Raw genomic sequence first — 22,650 nt, forward strand, 5'->3', positions numbered from 1 at the left:
GGCTTTTAACCCATGCAGTTCTCTTTTACGTTTGAGACTTTTTTCAATTCTCTTGGGATCGATCATTTCTCGGATTGTCTTGTCTTCCGTATGCCCCTTCTTCCCTTGTTCTGTAATTTTTGTCGTAATTTTTTTTCGCGCTTCGGCAATCTGAGGCGTAATGTCCTCGTTTATTACAGTTATAACAGGTAACGTCATACTGTTCCGGCTTTTGTCCGTATTTTCTACCGTCTTTATTTGGGTAAATGGTGCTATAGTGGCCGCTCAAGTTACAGCGGTAGCATGTTACTTCTCCTTGTGTTTGCCATATTTGGCTAGCATTCTTTTTATTTTCTGTGTACGGGTATTCTTTTCTACCATTTCCTCCTAACCTTGGTTTTTGTGGGAATGCCTCCCTTCTAATTTCAGTGTGCCTGTCTGCTAATTCGGACATTTCTTCAATTGTTTGTGGGTTTTTCTCTTTTAAGTACATCCTCATATTTGGATAGGTATTTTCTAAGAATTGTTCCATCGCTGTTTTATTAACTATTCCCGTTATCTTATTTTTTTTTCCTCCGGGTCTTCTAATATTGTATAATTCTCTATCTCTAGCCATTTTAAACACATATCTTTCAATTTGTACCCGTGTTCTTTATAAGTCTCGTTGTTTCGTTTTCTTTCGCTTCTAAACCTTCTTTGAAAGTGCTCGGGGAAGAGTTGAAATTTTTCAAAAATGGCTTGTTTTAGCCTTTCAAAATCTTTTGAGTATTCCATTGGTAATGCTTTATATGCAAGTTTTACTTTGTAGTTAAGGAGGGGCTGTATTCTTGTCACCCAATTTTCTCTCGGTAATCCGCTTAATTCCGCTGTTTTTTCAAAATTGTATATGTATAAATGTACATCTTCATTTTCTTTCATTGGTTGAAGGTTTACTGCCTGCATTATCTCTATTGTAGACGATTTCTGAGGCTCTTGGTAATTTCTCCCGGCAATCAGTTCCATTATGTATTTTCTGTCCTCTCTGTCTGCCTCCTCCTTTTTTTCTCTGGCTATCCTATCAGCCTCTTCCTTTTTTTCTCTGGCTATCCTATCAGCCTCTTCCTTTTTTCTCTAGCTATTCTATCTCTTTCTCTTTGTTCTCTATCTTCCTCCTCTTTTCGTACTCTGTCTAATCTTTCATTCTCTATGAAATTTAAAAGTCGTTGTGTCATATCTATTTTAGTGCTTTTTCGTGAGCTCCTGCTGGAAATTGAACTTCTACTACTCCTGCTACTTGGCCTACTTTGAATACCACTGTCTTTATTTTCTCTTAATTCATTTTCTGAGTCTGCTCGTTGTATAATATTTTCTTCTCCCCGCAACTCCCCCACTTTTTGTACCTTCTTCGAAGAGTGAGTTTGTTTTGTTATACCCCTTCTTTCTTGTATTAATTTTTCCTCATGTATTATCGCCACTGTTTCTTTTGTTTGGAATTCTCTATCTGCGAGTAATTCTTTCTGTACTTGCTTTAGACTTTTCTCTTCTTCTCTGTTTCGTACCGGGGATCGCTCTATTACTGATTTTGGTTTGAAGATATCCTCATCACATGTCTCAGAAATGTCTATTTCATCTGTTGAGTGATATATGGTTCTATCTGATGGTGTTTTTCTTAGGGTATTTTCAGCGGGAGTCGCATATAATTGTGTGTCTGAATCTGATTTTTGTTTTACCGCGGTAGATCTTGTCTGAATTCTTCGTTTGTCCGCCATTATTTCAAGGTTTACTTAACTTCTTTTGTCCAAATTAATATCCTTTTATCAATGTCTCTTTTTTATCTTTTTGTGAAAAAATATTTTCTTATAATTGGTCGATTATTTTTGGGTGGCGCAGCCTCCCTTGTCTCAGAAGTTAATTATTCGCGTGATTTATTGATTATTAAATTTTATTATCTATTATTATCCGACTAGGCACAGCTCAGGTAAAAACTTTCTCTTTACAATTTTTATATATGTACCCACTATAGGCTAATTTCTAGGCCAATTTTTTCGTCTCTTCGAAAGCGCGGAATTCTTTTATTATCAGATTTACTGATAGGACCTTAACTCACTGCCACCACTTATTGGAGGTTATTTGTGCGGGGTCGCCACTTTTAAAGGCAAAAATGGCGCAAAAAGGTTGCTATGCCACTTACTCAAAGGGGAGAACCCCTTGTCGGCCCCAAATTAATGGGATTTCCGTGGTTACTCCAACGGTTCTGTATACTAACGTGATCGGATGGTCTATGGCCACATTTAAAGCCAAAGTTTACCGATAAGATTTTGTAATTAACCCTTTAGTTTCGACATAAGCTGAAAAGTTAAAAGAGTACATAGAAAAAGTCTTACTGTATTAACACTCACGCTTTATAAAAAGAACTGAACTGAAAAAGGACAAATTCTCCCAGCCCGCTAACCGCGTGCTGCGAGAGGGGTTACGAGGGTGGTAAACGAATCTTTCCAGCCAATCCTTGAACTTACTAATCTACTGGCCAATCTCCCTAACTGCGCAATTTTCCCCTCGTGGTCTATTTAACACGTACGCAGTTAAGAGGACCAAAAATGGCGTCAAAAAATAATAGGAAAATTAATATTTAATACTTAAGGAAGGAACATAATTAAGGGGCCGAAAGAAATAAATCTGGGAGGGACATTTATCTAAAAACAACTGGGACCAAGGGTTCCATCAATCAGGAGTTACAAATACCTGTTAAAATTCAAACTCAAAACGACCAGAAATTACTGTTAAAGAATAAATGAAACCCAACACGAACAGAAATTAAATAAACAATCATAGCAAAAAAACATGCAACAAGTAATAATATAAATGAATAAATAGATCTTAAAGCGAGTAATGCTTCGATTGAATATGAAAATCTAGCTTAAAACGAAAACAAATATTTTGCTATTAAAGTATAAATTAAACTTAAAACGAACAGAAATTAAATAAACAATCAATGCGAAAAAAGCATACAATATATATTAATGTAATTGAATAAATAAATCTTAAAACGAGTGAAATTTCAATTGAATAGACAAATCAAGTTTTAATCGAATAAAAATAACTACAAACAAGAGTTTGGGTATTTCCTCACAGCAGAAGCCTAAAACTTACTGCTTAATTGGCGCTTTACTGAAAACAATTCTTTGAAATATTTTCACTTTTGTAACTTTAAGAAATCAAAAATTAATTAAGATTTTAGGGGATAAATATCAGCATATGTATATTAAATTGGCAATGCAATTTTTTTTCAGTAAACTCATTTGAATTTTTTTTCAGTAAAGTACAACTTATATTCTGGCTTTTAGAAAGCATAGGGGTTTTGAACCCTACTCACATTAATTTATGCTCGTTTTGATTTTGACTCTAATATTTATTTTAATTTTTGTTCGTTTTGGGTTTCATTTATTTATTGATACTGATCTGGGGTAGTTGTATGCTTGGTAGATTATATGATAGTCCGGACGCCAGGTGTTGAAAATGTGAACCATACCACGACGGAATGGGGCTGCTACGAGACTTAGCCTACCCTCCACCCCCTAAATTGACCATGCGGATTCAAAAATACCAATGGCACTTGCTTGCGAGTGGTGGAACACTCCGAAACCTGACTTTTTATTATATTTTGGTGTTTCATGCAAGAAAATGCATATTCCACAAAGTTTGAGGTGCAGTTTTCCGCTCAAATAGAAATACCTAGAAGCTATATAATTTTTTAATAACAAACTTACAATATTATTTAAAAAGATGGCAAATTTAAAAAAAAAAATGGCATAACTTTATGAATCTTGAACAGTCTTGGAAGGTATAAACAAAATCATATAGAAAATTAGATATATAATTATATTAATTGTTGAAAGATCAATCAGTTCAAGTTTTTTTTTCACTGTAATTTTTATTTTCATTTTCAATGCTGTATGAACTGGAAAATAATAAATTTGTAATACGAGTAATTCGTTTTCAGTGAAGCACCAATGACGCAGAAGGCTTTAGATTTTTACAGTTAAAGAAGGGGGCAGTATCCAAATTTTGCTTGTAGTGAAACTGTATTTGTCTTGACCAAACTTGAAAAGAAATAATGAATTAAACTGAATATTTGATGCATAATGATATTAATTGCTAAAAGCTCATCAGTTCAAAATTTTACTGTAATTTTAATATTTATTTTCAATATTAAGTACAAAAGAAAACATTTGTAATATAATTCGTTTTCAGTAAAGCGCCAATGACGCAGCAGGTCTTAGGCTTCTGCAGTGAGACAATACCCAAACTCTTGTTCGTAGTTATTTCTATTTAGATCGACAAGGATTCGCATTTTCGACCAAAGTTCCAAGCGTCTCCAGTTCCATTCAACAATTGACATTATATATATTGTATGTTTTTTTTGCATCAATTGTTCATTTAATTCCCGTTTTTGATCTACTTCAGTTTTACACAAATGTCACTGCATTTGTTTTCGTTGTATTATATAACTTGATGTTCAATCTGAGCATTACTCGCTTTAAGATCTATTTATTCATTTATATTATTGCTTGTTGTATGTTTTTTGCTATGATTGTTTATTTAATTTCTGTTCGTTTTGGGTTTCATTTATTCTTTAATAGTAATTTCTGGTCGTTTTGAGTTTGAACTTTAACAGGTATCTTTATCTCCGGAGGTTAAGTTTAAAATGGCCTTTACTTTTCTTTGAAAAACTTATTTTTCGGAAAGTTTTTTTTAATTAATTTTTGTTCGTTTTGATTGCAAAAAGTTTCAAGTTCTTTTGGCATGGGGGGGGGGTGCTTACTGTCCGATTATTCTTGAATTTAAAAAACGGATCTAGAACTTTCAATTTAAATCGAATGAGGCTTTTTTCAAAGTCTATACGATTACCTCTTTGATGAAAACCTTATAAATGAATAATAGACAGCTTGCATAACTTGTTGACAGCGATTGACAACAATGAATGTATTGAAAAAATAGCTCCAATAAGGGAGATTAGACTATTTCACTTGCTGACATAAAGGGATCACGGCTGTTTGGAATTGACCTTAATAGGAATTTGTGCGCCAAAGGAATGTTGCATCTATCACAGAGTATGTATTTTAACCTTATAATTGAATAATTATAATAGGTTTCCTATGTGTTCTTCCCATACAAAACCCCTTCCCATAAGTTATAATCCCCCCCCCTGAATAATTTATGCCCCAGAGCCTAACTTACAACGCCTACCCCTGGGCCCTTGTGGGCTGTGTCGACACCGGAGTTTTTGTTATCAGAACTTTGAACTATTTTAACAAAATGTCTATCTCAAAATTTTTATCTGATGCATTGAGGGCGTTTAGGAGGGAGAGGGGCTAGTTGCCCTTCAATCTATTTTGACTCTTAAAAAGTGAACAAGAACTTTCAATTTCCAATCAAACGAACCCTCTCTAAAGTTTATACGAGCATCCTCCAATAAGAAATAGTACGAAGGATTTGAAAAGTCTTCAAATAACAACCTTTGCCCTGAGGGCTTTTGGGGAGTTCTAATCCTCAAAGACCTAATTTCCAGAACTTAAAACTACGTTTAATAAAATGGCTGTCTTAAAATTTTGATTGGATGTGTTTGGGGGAAAGGTGGGCGTGAGAGGGGGGTTCGTTGCCCTCAAATCACTTTCAACTATTACAAAGGGCACTAGGCCTCGGAATTTCCAATCGAATGAGCCTTTTTTGAAGATTCTACGACACCGCCTTCTATAAAAACCTTATATGCCCCCAGGGCATAAATTAAAACCCTTGCCATGATGGTTGTGGGGGAGTGTTCTCCTCAAAAACATATTTTCTATGTGGAAATCAACTACGCTAAACAAAATGGCTATCTCAAAATTTTGATTGGATGTGTTTGGGGGAATGATGTGTGTGAGGGGGGGCTATTTGCCCTAAAATCACTTTCGGCTATTAAAAAGGGCACCAGCCCTTTGAATTTCAAATTGAATGTGCCTGTTTTGAAGTTTCTACGACAACGCTTTCTATAAAAAGCTTATATGCCCACAGGGCATAACTTAACTCTATCCGAGGATTGTGGGGGAGTATCTTCCTAAAAAACATATTTTATATCTTGACATCAGCTACACTGAACAAAATGGCTATCTCAAAAGTTTGATTGGATGTGTTTCTAGAAATGATGGGCGTAAGGGGGGGACTAGTTGCCCTCCAATCACTTTTGACTATTAAAAAGGGCTCTATCTCTTTGAATTTCCAATCAAATGAACCTTTTTTGAAGTTTCTACGACAACGCCTTCTACAAAAACCTTATATGCCCCCAGGGCATATCTTAGAACCCTTGCCCTGAAGGTTCTGGGGGAGAGTCCTCCTCCAAAACATATTTTCTATCTGGAAATCAGCTACCCTGAACAAAATGGCTATTTCAAAAGTTTGATTGGAGGGGTTTTGGGAAATGATGGGTGTAGGGCGGGGGGCTAGCTGACCTCCAATCACTTTCGACTATTAAAAATGGCACTAGCCCTTAAATTTCCAATCGAATGAGCCTGTTTTGAAGTTTCTACGACAACGCCTTTTATAAAAACCCTAAATGCCCCCAGGGCATAACTTAAAACCTTTGCCCTGAGGATTGGGGGAGTGTCCTCCTCAAAAATATATTTTCAATCTGAAAATCAACTACGCTGAACAAAAATGGCTATCTCAAAATTTTGATTGAATGTGTTTGGGGGAATGATGGGTGTAGGAAGGGGGTAGGGGCTAGTTGCCCTCCAATCACATTTGACTATTAAAAAGGGCACTATCCCTTTGAATTTCCAATTGAATGAACCTCTTTTGAAGTTTCTACGACAACGCCTTCTATAAAACCTTAAATGCCCGCCGGGTATATCTGAACACGCATACCTTTAAGATTGTGAGGAAGTGTCCTGCTCAAAAACATATTTCCTATCTGGAAATCAACTCCGCTGAACAAAATGGCTATCTAAAAATGTTGACTTGATGGTGTTTAGGGAAATGATGGGCATGGGGGCGGGGGGGCTAGTTGCACTCCAATCACTTTTGACTATTAAAAAGGGCACTAGCCCTTTAATTTCCAATCGAATGAGCCTGTTTAGAAGGTTCTACGACAACGCCTTCTATAAAAACCTTATATGCCCCAGGTCATAAATTAAAACCCTTGCTCTTAGGGTTGTGGGGGAGTGTCCTCCTCAAAAATATATTTTATATCTGGAAATCAACTACGCTGAACAAAATGGCTATCTGAAAATTTTGATTGGATGTGTTTGGGGAAATGATGGGCGTGGGGGGGGGGGAAGGGGGCTAGTTAAACTCCAATCACTTTCGACTATTAAAAAGGGCACTAGCCCTTTAATTTCCAGTCGATTGAGCATGTTTTGAAGTTTCTACGACAACACCTTCTATAAAAACCTTATATGTCCCCAGGGTGTAACTTTAAATCCTGGCCCTAAAGGCTGTGGGGGAATGCCCTCCTCAAAAATATATTTTCTAACTAGGTTTCAACTATGATTAACCGCATGACTAAATCCCCATTTTGAGGTGAGGGGTTTTGGGGAACGGATTAGCGTGGGGGGGGGCTATCTACCCTCCAAACGTTTTGGACTATTTAACCTGGCACTAGCCCTTTAATTTAAAAACGAATGAGTCAGTTTTGAAGTTTCTACGACAACGCTGTCTATAAAAACTTATATATCCCCAGGGCATAAATTAAAGTTCTTGCCCTGAGGGTTGTGGGGGAGTGTCCTCCTCAAAAAAATATTTTCTATCTGGAAATCAGCTACCGTGAACAAAATGGCTATCTCAAAAGTTTGATTGGATGTGTTTGGGGAAATGATGGGCGTAGGGCGTCGGGGGGGCTAGCTGCCCTCCAATCACTTTCGACTATTAAAAATGGCACTAGCCCTTTAATTTCCAATCAAATGAGCCTGTTTTGAAGTTTCTACGACAACGCCTTTTATAAAAACCCTAAATGCCCCCAGGGCATAACTTAAAACCTTTGCCCTGAAGGTTGTGGGGGTGTGTCCTCCTCAAAAATATATTTTCAATCCGGAAATAAACTACGCTGAACAAAAATGGCTATCTCAAAATTTTGATTGGATGTGTTTAGGGGAATGATGGGTGTAGGGAGGGGGGGGGGGCTAGTTGCCCTCCAATCACTTTTGACTATTAAAAACAGCACTATCCCTTTGAATTTCCAATCGAATGAACCTTTTTTGAAGTTTCTACGACAACGCCTTCTATAAAACCTTATATGCCCCCAGGGCATATCTTAAAACCCTAGCCCTGAAGGTTCTGAGGGAGTGTCCTCCTCAAAAACATATTTTCGATCTGGAAATCAACTACGCTGAACAAAATGGTTATCTTTGATTGGGGAAATTTGGGAATGGAAATTTTGATTGGATATGTTTGGGGAAAAGATGGGCGTGGGGGGGGGGACGGGGGCTAGTTACACTCCAATCACTTTCGACTATTTAAAAGGGCACGACACTTTCAATTTTCAGTCGAAGGAGCATGTTTTGAAGTTTCTACGATAACGCCGTCTATAAAAACCTTATATGTCCCCAGGGCATTACTTAAAACCCTTGCCCTGAGGGTTGTGCGGGAGTATCTTCCTCAAAAATATATTTTCTGTCTGGGATTCAATTACGCTCAACAAAATGGCTAACCCAAAATTTCGATTGGAGATTTTTGGGGGACTGATGGGCGTGGGGGGGGGGGGCTAGTTGCCCTCCAAACATTTTGGACTATTAAAAAGGACACTAGCCCTTTAATTTCCAATCGAATGAGCCTGTTTTGAAGTTTCTACGACAACGCCTTCTATAAATACCTTATATGCCCCCAGGGCATAACTTAAAACCCTTGCTGCCCTGAGGGTTGTGGGGGAGTGTCCACCTCAAAAATATATTTTCTATCTGGAAATAAACTATGCTGAACAAAATGGCTATCTGAAAATTTTGATTGGATGTGTTATGGGAAATGAGGGGCGGGGGGGGTGGGGGCTAGTTACACTCCAATCACTTTCGACTATTAAAAAGGGCACTAGCTCTTAAATTTTCGATTGAATGAGCCTTTTTTGAACTTTCTACGACAACGCCTTCTATAAAAACCTTATATGCCCCCAGGGCATAACATAAAACCCTTGCCCTGAGGATTGTGGGGGGGGGTATCCTCCTCAAAAATATATTTTCTATCTGGAAATCAACTACGCTGAACAAAATGGCTATCTCAAAAATTTGATTGGATGTGTTTGGGGAAATGATGGGTGTGGGGGGGTGGGGGCTAGTTACACTGCAATCACTTTTGACTATTAAATAGGGCACTAGCTCTTCAATTTCCAATCGAATGAGCCTGTTTTGAAGTTTCAACGACAACGCCTTCTATAAACTCCTTATATGCCCCCAGGGCATAACTTAAAACCCTTGCCCTGAGGGTGGTGGGGGGGGGTATCCTCCTCAAAAATATATTTTCTATCGGGAAATCAACTACGCTGAACAAAATGGCTATCTCAAAATTTTGATTGGATGTGTTTGGGGAAATGATGGGTGTGGGGGGGGGGGAGGGGGCTAGTTACACTCCAATTACTTTCGACTATTAAAAAGGGCACTAGCTCTTTAATTTCCAATTGAATGAGCCTCTTTTGAAGTTTCTATGACAACTCCTTGCATAAAAACCTTATATGCCCCCAAGGCATAACTTAAAACCCTTGCCCTGAGGGCTTTGGGGGGGGGGGCGTATCCTCCCCAAAAATATATTTTGTATCTGGAAATCAACTACGCTGAACAAAATGGCTATCTCAAAATTTTGATTGGATGTGTTTGGGGGAATGATGGGCGTGGGGGGGGGGGAGGCTAGTTGCAGTCCAATCATTTTCGACTATTAAAAAGGGCACTAGAACTCTCGATTTCCAATTGAATGATCCCCCTTTGAAGTTTCTACGACGAAGCCTTCCATATGAAGTGCCTCTGGGAAAAAAAAATAATAAATAATAAAACATTGGAGCCGTATGGCCTTTACTATAGGCAACGCTACAGCGTTGCCTCTGATTATCAATCTAGTTCAATCCGGCTGATATAAACTGAAGTTCGATTAATACTTTCTTCATTCTAAATATATTCCTTAGAATGCACAAAAGAGCCGTAGTTATTTCATTGCAAAACTTCACTTCAAAGAATAACATAAATTTCTTCAAAAGTTAAAACTATTCATTTACAAAATGGAATTTAGGCACCGTTGCCCTAAATGTTTAAATGAGATCGAAAAAGAAGGATTTAGACATAAGACAGTTTTTTTTTTTAACATGTATATTTTCTTTTGTTTGATCGTAATTGTTAATATAATTTCATTTTTCATTTTTTATGGTTTTAATTAATGTTTAATTTGATAATTAGTTTGGTTTTCATTTGTTATAACCTCAACAGCAACGCAACAAAGAAAAATGACGTCCCAGGACTAATCAATGTTTACAAAAAAAGTGCTTTCTTTCGCATTTATTTCGTTTAACAAACTCCAAACTGTATATCATTGAATAAAAAATATAGTTTGAACAGCTTAATTTTTATATGGTCATATCTAGGATTTTATCGGAGGAGGGGTATGATTTGTTTAGGAGTGGGGTGTTTACAAAAAAAAAACTTTACAAAATGCATCGAAATTTGTTTATTTACATTTTTGTTATTTTTTTTACGTCTAAAATTTAACCTTTTGTTGATGGGGGGGGGGGTGAAATCCAGTTAATACTTCACACTGGATACGGCCTTGAAATTTATTTGACAAAATATCCATTTTTTTTATTTTGCTCTCGCTTTGAAGTCGCTTAAAGTTTATTTTGCTTTCAGTAAAGCGCCTATGACACTCACACTATAACTGGGGTGCAAGGGGGACGACTTCCCAGTTCATATATTTATTAGTTTATGTTTGCTTCGAGTTTGAATTAAATATCAGTTTTATTTCTGGTGCATCATAAGCTCATGATCAGTTTCATTTTGTATTAAGTCTAGTATCTGTTTCTTTTAAATTTAATATTTGCTTTTATTATCTATGAATGGAGTATAAGGTGGACGACTTTCAAGCTCGTATATATATTAGTTTCTTTTCGTTTTGAGTTTGAGTTGAATATCAGTTATATTTTGGTACATTTCGTTCATTTTTCGTATTTTAAAGTCTAATATATGTTCATTTAACTTTTTGTTGATTGTTCATTATAATATATGGTAGTTTTGTTTTGCTCTGCTCAAGACATAGCTTTGCTCTTTACTTTTGCTAAAAAAAAGTTTTTTTTTATATATTTTAATTATATATAAACAATCATTGTTACATTTATAAAACTTGCTCAAGGCTGAGAACAATGGTCAAACTTCTAGTTTGCCAGCAATCTATAAACCAAAAATCTATGCTTTAACATCAATAGGTCATTTCTACTATTCCCAAATTTTACGTTTTCGTATTTTGAAATGTAACATCAGAGAAAATAAAGAAGAAAGTGAACTGGAATGAAACGTTGGTACTTTCAAAATTCTTTAATATAATATGAAATCAGAATTATCCTTTTAGTTGTACTTGTTCCCTTCCACTGGCAAAATTTCCTAATGGGGCTCTTGAAGTCTGTTAAATAAGTTTTAAAGTATTCTTAACCCAATCATAGCGAAATACTAAATAATTACTTAAATTTGATATTTCAGTGGTTGGATTGGTTCATATACTTCCGAAGTCCAAAAGAATGCTGGGATGCACAACCAACCTATTTGGCTTCTGAACTTACTTTCCTCATTATTGGAACGCTGACCTTCGTTCATTGTAAGATTGTGTAATGTTTACTATTTTAGCTACTAGACTAGATAATATACTCAAGGGGAACCAAAACAAAAGTGAACATATATTTGGCTACATATCTTGAAACAAATGATAGCGATAATTTTAAATAAACATAATACAAATACTTTGAGAGCAATTGCAACTTGCTCAAGAATTTAAGGTTTTTTCAAATTACTTGTTATTTAGTGCCAGATTGTCATTAAAAGCAATAAAAGTCACCAACCAAATTCGTTTGTAGATTAGTCTACTGGATGCCAACCACTCCGTCAGTATGCTCTGAGTTTTCTTGTCATGGCCAGGGCACCAAATATTGGTCAAACACAAATGGCTTGGAATTTTGCATATTTAAACGGTTTTTAAAAAAATTCAAAATAACTATCTTACACCGTATATAATGAGGGTCTATTGTATTTTTCGTTATACGCTACCACTACTAAAGATCCCCTATAGCATTTCCGTTGTACATATACCATTTGTTGTGCATATAACATTTTCGTTGCGTATATTTTACTGTGAATGCCCGAAATCTGGTTAATGTCAACCACTCGTATATAGATATAACCACAGTATATAAATAATAGATAATATATAAATACAAATAATATGTAAATTATATTATCTTTATACAGTGGATATATCACAATACGATTATTCCCTATCTCAACCATTATACAAACCCGCACCGAGATGCATGTGCCCCAGAGAACATTTAAACAAATATAAAAATAAGCGAGATGTGATTTTTTCACGGGTAGACAAGGCAGATTTCTTTTGAACGCGAAACTTGGCTTCAGCATTGTACACTGACCCACTAATTACAGATTAAATGGGAGGACCTGTTTATTCACGCCGAGGGTGTAGTGCCAAGAATAACTGACCCGTGATCTTACTGTTACATTATTTATATACAGCGATGTCAACGTTCACCGATGAATGTCCAAAATTCCTTTTTCTCTGCTTGGATTCAATTAGCTTTGCGAATCAGCTTTTTCAGTCTTGTGCAAGTTTTGATGGTAAAAGTTAAAGTTAGGTTAGGTTGGGTTAGGTTAAATTAGGTTATAAATCTCAGAAACATGCTAAAAACCTATGTACTAGTGCATTAGATGGTCACTTTTATATGCTATGCAAGGAAACCAGTCATGAAATGACAGACAAAACCCGCCAGAGACCGGTTATTTTCAAAGAGACCGCTATTCAGAAATGGAATGCAGAGTAGTTTTCATTGCGCTTACGATATTTAAACTGTTGTTGTTTTAGGTTTAGGGGGGGGAGGTACCTAGGTTATGTTACGTATTTAGTATATGCTTTGCTTTACTCCCCCCCCCCAACCCTCCCCTAATGTGCAAATATATAGCCCAAATTTGTTTCTAAACTATTATATATTCATCCTATTTTATTTCATTAGCATTAACCAAACTTGACTTTTTAGAAGTGACCATCTAATGCACCAGTACCAAAACCTAACCTAACCCAACCTAATCTAATCTAACCTGTCATCACCGAACCTTTCATACAACCGAAAAAGTTGACTGGTAACGCTGACTAAATCCAAGGAGAAAAAAAAGGGATTTCAGTCATTCACCGATTTCGGACATTCACGGTAACATATGTACTTGATGAAGAAGATAAATACTAGGCAATATTCCATATTTCCTCAAACAGATCCTTTCCTTTGTGTCTCCGCCGCCACAAAAACTCACACAAATAGGAGTGAAACAATGAACCTCTGGTCCAACATTGTTGTTTATTATGCTGTTCTGCCAGACGCCAAAGTAATATCAATTGTTTGTGTGTGTTTACCACAGTCAGGATCGACTAAGTTGTATGTATGGGTTACTGTGTAGTGTTTATTCCCTAATTTGTAGATGTCTTTATATACTGGCCATACGTCTAATATAATTTTTCCCTGATAGGAAATGTTGCTTAATAAGGGCAATTTTATAGGCATTCTTTACTGAATCCACAATTAAACAACTAAAAAATATAATTTAAATAGTGGTATATGTATAATGGACAGGATCCAGAATCTCTATAAATCTTTTTCATTTATAAAATTTCAATTTTGTTAAAGAACAATATTGTGGTTTCCGATTTCTTTTTGTGATCAAAGTGGTGTGTAACTGGGTTCCATTAAATTCAGAGATGAAGTTTTTAAAATTTTGGAAATTTTTAAGAGACGGAAATTGAAATCCTTTCTGGTATGTGGAACACGAAACAGAAAATTTAAATTTTACTCAATTTTGTAAAGCTTTTAGGAAATCCAGCCCCCCCCCCCCCCAAAAAAAAAAAATTCTAGCTAACCAATTAGTATAAAACAAACAGATGAAGCTGGTGTAAGAAACCAAACTTCTTATTAATCTTGTAATCGTCAGACGAGAGCTCCGAGATTTCCTGATAAAGTTTTGGAAATGTTGGTCTCATTCAGGATTGTTTGCTTTTCGGGAAATTATCGATTTTGGTAGAGATACTCCAGTATGCAAAAAGTTTCGTCTAATTTTTCCGAATGCCCACTGAAAAAAGTCCAAGCGTAACCTAGCTTAGAAGGAGGGGAGGCAAAAACTTTATCATCAGAGTATCTTCCAGAAGAGGTTGTCGGATCATGGCCAAACTTGAACAAAAGTAACAGCTAGACTTGAATTTCTGGCTTTGGACACAAAAGGACCAGTATAGGGGGAGGAGGTATATTCTTAAATGTTTGTTATATGTATATCTACCAGAAGAGATTGTTGGACATCAACTAAACTCAGAGGAGTATAAGAGCCAGTGACCTAATCATGCCTTCTAGATGTCAGCAATCGACTCAACCTTTTTGGGGAAGGAAAATTACCAATCTTGTTATTAAGACTTCTATCAAAAGGAGTATCCTGTCTCGTCCAAACTGGGTGGAATGTAAAAGTAAGTATTCTACTTACACATTTCGGGCTTCTAAGCACAATTGGGAGAAGAAAACCATGTCCCTAAGCTTTTGTCATCAGTAGAAAGGCCTCATGAGCTCGTGACAGGGCTCCTTATATGGGCATAGAGTCCCTACCTGGGACCCTATTGATCGTGACAGGGCTCCTTATATGGGCATAGCCTCCCTAGGGAGAACACGTGGTTAATGGGGTCAATGACCTCTTTTTCCAAGGTCGATTTATTTGATGTTTCTATGTGTAATAACTCCGGGGCGAAGGTTGCACATGCGCATTGAATTCTAACGGGAACAATGTTATTGATCTAGGACTCGAGGGGGAAGTGAATTTCCGAGAACTTGATTGCGTAATCAAAGTGTGTCAACAACAACAACATCGACCTTGACATTCACTGAGAGCGTGCACTTACAACACCGGTACGAACCACGTGGTTTATGGTCCATATATGGGCATAGAATACTGAAGGGGCACCAAATATGTGAATGGACTCATTAGGGAGAACACGTGGTTTATGTGGTCAATGACCTAAATTTCACAACAACAACATCGACCTTGACATTCGCTGAGAGCGTGCACTTACAACAACAAAAACCCGGAATTTGGAACACCTGTGCTGTCGACCTCAATTCACATATCGTGAATCAATAATTCCCCTTAGAAACAACAAATTAATTTCCCTTTCTTGACAGATCAATCAATCAATGACACCATCTATCAGACTTTAAAAATTTCTGCCTAGAAACATTTCTCCAGGAATAGATCCAAGTCATTAATGTCTTTGCCTCGGAAACAACTCTTTTGGTCGAACTCCAAAAGATATTAATAACCAAAGGCCATGGAAACAATTAGGCAAGAAACATCTTAGTGATGAATTGTTTTAGCACGCGAGAAGGTTTCCTATTAATTTGAAATGCGTTAGCACAGAGATGCCAATAACAAAGGAACACGCTGAATTTACGTTTAGGGATTATTTGGGCGAAACCGTTTTAGACAGGTTATGGAACTATTTCGGTGAAACAGATAGAGACTTTTTAAAAGAAGATTTTTGAAGAGATTTTAGAAGAGAATTTGAGTGTGGTCGTTATAATACACAAGCTTCATTTGAACAGTGTTGTGAGGTCCTCTAACCCAACCCCAAAGGGTTCCGATCCTCCTACCCCAACCCCGAAGGAAGCCCCCGGTCCTCAAAGCCCCCTCCAAGCTCCCAAAGGGACACCGGCGCCCCCAAAGGCCCACCCAGACCCCCAACTGTCCCCCCGGACCCGCCAAGGCCCTCCCGGTGCCCCCAAGGTCCACCTCCGGTCCCCCAAGGCCGATCGAGCTCCCAAAGGACCAATGGGGTCCCAAAGGCCCTCTCCCGGTCACCAAATGTCCCCCAGGCATCCAAAGGCCCTCCCTGTGCCCCAAGGGTCCTCCCTGTGCCCCAAAGGCCCTCCACTGGTCCTCAAAGCCCCCCAAGCTCCCCAAAGGGCCCCCGGCGCCCCCCAAGGCCCACCCAGCCCCCCAAAGGCCATCCCCGGGCCCCAAATGTCCCCCAGACCCCCAACTGTCCCCCCGGACCCCCAAAGGCCCTCCCTGTGCCCCAAAGGCCCTCCCCCGGCCCCCAAAGGTCCCCCGGGCTCCCAAAGGACCAATGGGGTCCCAAAGGCCCTCCACCGGTCCCCAAATGTCCCACAGGCACCCAAAGGCCCTCCATGTGCCCCAAGGGCCCTCCCTGTGCCCCAAAGGTCCTCCACCGGTCCCCAAAGGCCCATCGAGCTCCCAAAGGACCAACGGGGTCCCAAAGGCCCTCCACCGGTCCCCAAATGTCCCCCAGGCACCCAAAGGCCCTCCCAGTGCCCCCCAGGTCCGCCCCCGGGCCCCAAAGGCCCCTCGCGCACCCCCAGGACCACCGGGGTCCCAAAGGCCCTCCCCCGGACCCCAAAGGCCCATCGAGCTCCCAAAGGACCAACGGGGTCCCAAAGGCCCTCCACCGGTCCCCAAAAGTCCCCCCGGCACCCCAAGGCCCTCCACCGGCCCACAACTGCCCCCCAAGCTCCCAACGGATCACCGGCGCCCCCAAAGGCCCACCCCGACCCCCAAAGGCCATCCCCGGGCCCCACAAAGGAATTATTTACTGACCTTCAGTTGTTGTGATTTTAAAAGTTCTGCTTTTGTTTTCTAAAATCATCGCCTAAAATGCCTCAAACTGTTTCACCCAAAGAGACACATACAGAGACACACACGCAGAGACACAAACAGAGACAAACAAACAAAAACACACACACAGAGACACACACACACAGACAAACGCACAGAGACACAAACACAGAGAAAAACACACAGAGACACACACACACAGAGACACACACACAGAGACACACACAGGTTATGGTTTACCTTGTCACAGTTACATTTTCTTGATTTTTCAAAGTTCATTTTGAATTTCTTTAATTTAATTGAAAGATTTGGAATATTTAATGATTTTTTGGTTGTGGTTTAACTTGTCACATTTAAATTTTATTGATTTTTAAAATTTAATTTTGAATTTCTTTTATTGAAATGCATGAGTTTGAATATTTCAGTAGCGTTCGGTTGTGGTTTAACTTGTCACAGTTACATTTTCTTGATTTTTCAAAGTTTATTTTGAATTTCTTTTGTTGAAATGCAAGAGTTGAAATATTTCAGTAGTGTTTGGTTGTGGTTTACCTTGTCAAAGTTACATTTTCTTGATTTTTCAAAGTTCATTTGAATTTCTTTCGTTGAAAAGCAAGAGTTGGAATATTTCAGTAGTGTTTGGTTGTGGTTTACCTTTTCACAGTTACATTTTCTTGATTTTTCAAAGATCATTTTAATTTAGTACGTTTAAATGCAATAGTTGGCATATTTCAGTAGTGTTTGGTGGTGGTTTACCTTGTCACAGTTACATTTTCTTGATTTTTCAAAGTTCATTTTGAATTTCTTTAGTTGAAATGCAAGAGTTGGAATATTTCAGTAGTGTTTGGTTATGGTTTACCCTGTCACAGTTACATTTTCTTGATTTTTCAAAGTTCATTTTGAATTTCTTTCGTTGAAGTGCAAGAGTTGGAATATTTCAATAGTGTTTGGATGTGGTTTAACGTTTCACAGTTACATTTTCTTGATTTTTCATAGTTCATTTTGAATTTCGTTCGTTGAAAGGCAAGACTTGGAATATTTCAGTAGTGTCTGATTGTGGTTTACCTAGTCACAGTTACATTTTCTTGATTTTGAAAAGTTCATTTTGAATTTCTTTCGCTGAAATGCAAGAGTTGGAATATTTCAGTAGTGTTTGGTTGTGGTTTACCTTGTCACAGTTACATTTTCTTGATTTTTCAAAGTTCATTTTGAATTTCTTTCGTTGAAATGCAAGAGTTGGAATATTTCAGTAGTGTTTGGTTGTGGTTTACCTTGTCACAGTTACATTTTCTTGATTTTTCAAAGTTCATCTTGAATTTCATTCTTTGAAATGCAAGAGTTGGAATATTTCAGTAGTGTTTGGGTGTGGTTTACCTTGTCACAGTTACATTTTCTTGATTTTTCAAAGTTCATTTAGAATTTCTTTCGTTGAAATGCAAGAGTTGGAATATTTCAGTAGTGTTTGGTTATGATTTACCTTGTCACAGTTACATTTTCTTGATTTTTCAAAGTTCATTTTGAATTTCTTTCGCTGAAATGCAAGAGTTGGAATATTTCAGTAGCGTTCGGTTGTGGTTTACCTCATCACAGTTACAGTTTCCTGATTTTTCAAAGTTCATTTTGAATTTCTTTCGTTGAAATGCAAGAGTTGGAATATTTCAGTAGTGTTTGGTTGTGGTTTACCTTGTCACAGTTACATTTTCCTGATTTTTCAAAGTTCATTCTGAATTTCTTTCGTTGAAAAGCAAGAGTTGGAATATTTCAGTAGTGTTTGGTTCTGGTTTACCTTATCACAGTTACATTTTCCTGATTTTTCAAAGTTCATTTTGAATTTCATTCGTTGAAATGCAAGAGTTGGAATATTTGAGTAGTGTTTGGCTGTGGTATACCTTGTCACAGTTACATTTTCTTGATTTTTCAAAGTTTATTTTGAATTTCTTTCTTTGAAATGCAAGAGTTGGAATATTTCATAAGTGATTGTGTGTGGTTTAGAGTGTCCCAGTTACATGTTCTTGATTTTTCAAAGTTCATTTTGATTTTCTTTCGATGACATGCAAGAGTTGGAATATTTCAGTAGTGTTTGGTTAAGGTTTACCTTGTCACAGTTACTTTTCTTGTGAAAACACACACAAAAAGAAAAAAAAATGTTCAATGTTCCTTTAGCACCCTCACAATTATTCTGAGATGAAGATATTTATGCTGAGTTTCATCTAGCTATGGCTAAGTTTGCTAAGGACAAGCTATTTTCTTGCAAAAACAAACAAAATCAGAAAAAATATTGTTAGGTTAGGTTAAGTTAGATTAGGTTAGGTTAGCCTACGTACGCGCGCATAGAGGTTAGGTTAGGTTAGGTTGTATTAAGTTAGGTTAGGTTAAGTTAGGTTAGGTTAGATTAAGTTAGGTTAGGTTAAGTTAGGTTAGGATAGGTTAGATTAAGTTAGGTTAGGCTAAGTTAGGTTAGGCTAGGTTAGCCTACGTACGCACGCGTACGTAGGCTAACCTAGCCTAACCTAACTTAACCTAACCTAACTTAACCTAACCTAACCTAATCAAAGCCTAACCTAACTTAACCTAACCTAACTTAATCTAACCTAACCTAACCTAATCATACACCTAACTTTTTGCCTGTCTCTCACCTAACCTAAGCTAACCTAAGTGAAGCGTACGTGGGCTAACCTAACCTAACTTAACCTAACCTAACTTAATCTAGCCTAACCTAACCATACTCGCCGGAAAAGGTTAGGTGTCGTCTCTTTGTGTGTGTGTTGTCCCTGTGTGTTAGTCGTCTCTCTCTGTGTGTGTGTGCGCACGTAACCTCGTCTAATGTGAATTTCACCCATTCAGGTTGGTGGACTAAGACCCCAATTCTGAGCTAGTGAATTTCCACCGTTCAGGCTGGTGAACTGGGACCCCAATACTGAGCTAGTGGATTTCCACCATTCGGGCTGGTGGACTAAGACCCCAATTTTCCAACTCTTGCATTTCATGACAGAAATTCAAAATGAACTTCGAAAAATCAAGAGAATGTAACTGTGAGAAGGTAAAGCACAACAAGTCACTACTGAAATATTCCAACTCTTGCATTTCACGACAGAAATTCAAAATGAAATTTGAAAAATTAAGACAATGTAACTGTGATATGGTAAGTGTGTAAGTTTTTTGTGTGTGTGTAAGTTTTGGCGTGTGTGTGTGTAAGTTTTAGTGTGTTTGAGTAAGTTTTAGTGTGTGTGTGTGTGTAAGTTTTTGTGTTTGTGTGTTAGTTTTTGTGAGTGTATGCAAGTTTTTGTGTGTGTAAGTTTTTGTGTGCATGTAAGTTTTTGTGTGCATGTAAGTTTTTGCGTGTGGGTGTAAGTTTTTGTGTGTGTGTGTGTGTAAGTTTTTGTGTGTCTATGTTTTTGTGTGTGTTAGTTTTGTCGTGTGTGTTTAAGTTTTAATGTGTGTGTGTGTGTGTGTGTGTGTGTAAGTTTTTGTGTGCATGTAAGTTTTCGTGTGCATTTGTAAGTTTTTTTTGTGTGTGTGTGTGTGTGTGTGTAATTTTTTGTGTGTGTGTAAGTTTTTGTGTGTGTGTGTAATTTTTTGTGAGTGTGTGTTTTTTTTTTTGCTTGTTTTAGTTTTTGTGTGAATGTATGTTTTTGTGTGGATGTATGTTTTTGTTTGTTGGTGTATGTTTGTGTGTGTGTTTGTTAGTTTTTGTGTGTCTTAGATTTTGTGTGTGTGTGTTAGTTTTTGTGTTTGTTTTTAAGTTTGTGTGTGTTTGTGTGTGTGTGTGTAAGTTTTTGTGTATATTTGTTTTAGTTTGTGTGTGTGTGTGTGTGTGTGTTTGTTTGTAAGTTTTTGTGTTTGTAAGTTTTGGCGTGTGTGTGTGAGTTTTCGTGAGTGTGTGTGTAATTTTTGTGTGTGCTTGTGTGTTTGTAAGTTTTTGTTTGTGTGTGTGTGTATTTTTGTGTGTGTTTGTTAGTTTTAGTGTGTGTGTGTTTGTGTGTTTTGTGTGTGTGTGTGTGTGTGTGTATTTTTTTGTGTGAATTTTAGTTTTTCTTTGAATTTTATTTTTATTGTTATTGTGTAATTTTTTGTGTGTGCGTAAGTTTTGGTGTGTGCGTTAGTTTTGGTGTGTGTGTGTGTGTAAGTTTTTGTGTGTGTGTGTAAGTTTTTGTGTGTATAAGCTATTTATTGTGTATATAATTTTTTTGTGTGTTTTTGTTAGTTTGTGTGTGTGTGTGTGTTTAAGTTTTTTTGTGTGTAATTTTTTTTTTTTTGTGTGTGTGTAATTTTGTGTGTGTGTGTGTGTGTGTGTGTTTCTAATTTTGTTTGTGTTTATTTTTTTTCGTGTGTGTGTATTTTTTCGTTTGTGTGTGTTTTTAAGTTTTGTGTGTGTGTGTGTGTAATTTTTTGTTAATGTGTGTGTGAGTTTTTTTGTTTTCATTTGTTTTTGTGTTTTTATGTGTGTGGGTTTTTGTTTTAGTGTGTGTGTTTATTTGTGTGCGTGTGTGTGTTTTTTTTCTTTTTTGTGTGGGTGTGTGTTTTTTATTTTTGTTTGTGTGTGTGTTTGTTTGTTTTTTGTTGTGTGCATTTAAGTTTTTGTGTGACTGTATGTTTTAGTATGCTTGTGTTTTTTTTTGTGTTTGTGATTGTGTGGGTTGTTTTTTGTTTGTGTGTGTGTGTATGTTTTTGTGTGTTTTTGTGTGTGTGTGTGTAAGTTTTTGAGTGTGTGTGTAAGTGTTCGTGTGTGTGTGAGTGTTAGTTTTGGTGTGAATGTGTAAGTTTTTGTGTGTGTTAGTTTTGGCGTGTGTGTGTATGTTTTCTTGCGTGTGTGTGTGTGTTTTTTGTGTTCTTTTTTTATTTTTTGTTTGTTTGTGTGTGTGTTTGTTTTTTAGTTTTTGTGTTTGTTTCATTTTTTGCGTGTGTGTTTAAGTTTTGTGTGTGTGTGTGTGTGTGTGTGTGTGTGTGTAAGTTTTTGTGTGCATGTAATTTTTTGTGTGAATGTAAGTTTCGTGTGCATGTGTAAGTTTTTGTGTGTGTGTGTGTAAGTTTTTGTGTGTGTGTGTAAGTTTTGGAGTGTGTGTGTAAGTTTTTGAGTGTGTGTGTAAGTTTTCATGCGTGTGTGTGTGTGTAAGCTTGTGTGTGTGTGTGTAAGTTTTTGTGCGTGTGTGTAAGTGTTTGTGTTTGTGTAAGTTGTTTTGTGACTGTAATTTTGTTTGTTCATTTTAATTTTGTCGTGTTTTTCTTAGATTTTTTTTGTGTTTGGTTAATTTTGTGTTTGTCTATGATTTTGTGTTTTTATTGTTTTTGTGTTTGTGGTTGTTTTTTTTTGTGTGTGTGTGTTTGTGTGTGTTTGTCATTTTGTGTGGGTGTGTTATTTTTTGTGTGTGTTTTTTTTTTGTGTGTTTGTGTGTGTGTATTTTTGTTTGTGTGTGTGTAAGTTTTTGTGTGAATGTAAGTTTTTGTGTGCATTTAATTTTTTGAGTGTGTTAGTAAGTTTGTGTGTGTGCGTGTGAGTTTTTGTGTGTCTAAGCTTTTGTGTGTGGGTTTTAGTTTTGTGTGTGTGTTTGTGTAAGTTTGTGTGTGTTTGTGTGTGTGTGTGTTAGTTTTTGTTTGTGTAAGTTGTGTGTGTGTGTGTGTGTGTAAGTTTGTGTGTGTGTGTGTTTGTGTTTGTTTTTGTGTGCCTGTAAGTTTTGTCGTGTGTGTGTATTTTTTTGTGTGTGTGTGTGTGTGTGTGTAAGTTTTTGTGTGTCTAAGCTTTTGTGTGTGTAAGTTTTGAGGTGTGTGTGTGTAAGTTTTCGTGTGTGTGTGTGTAAGTTTTTGTGTGAATGTGAGTTTT

General features: G+C 37.2%; 1 protein-coding gene across 1 annotated transcript in view; it reads left to right on the plus strand.

Moving 5' to 3' along the window:
- LOC148952087 (uncharacterized) overlaps nt 1-22,650 on the plus strand; it is a 114,420-nt gene that overhangs the window by 32,388 nt on the left and 59,382 nt on the right. Inside the window, exon 2 of the mRNA XM_089089527.1 lies at nt 11,652-11,766. Coding sequence (XP_088945653.1) covers nt 11,652-11,766 — 115 coding nt within the window. The remainder of the gene's footprint in view (nt 1-11,651; nt 11,767-22,650) is intronic.

This window comes from Artemia sp. Qi Xiang Cuo, chromosome 5, assembly GCF_049724085.1.
Source record: "Artemia sp. Qi Xiang Cuo chromosome 5, ASM4972408v1, whole genome shotgun sequence".
Taxonomy (NCBI): Eukaryota; Metazoa; Arthropoda; class Branchiopoda; order Anostraca; family Artemiidae; genus Artemia; species Artemia sp. Qi Xiang Cuo.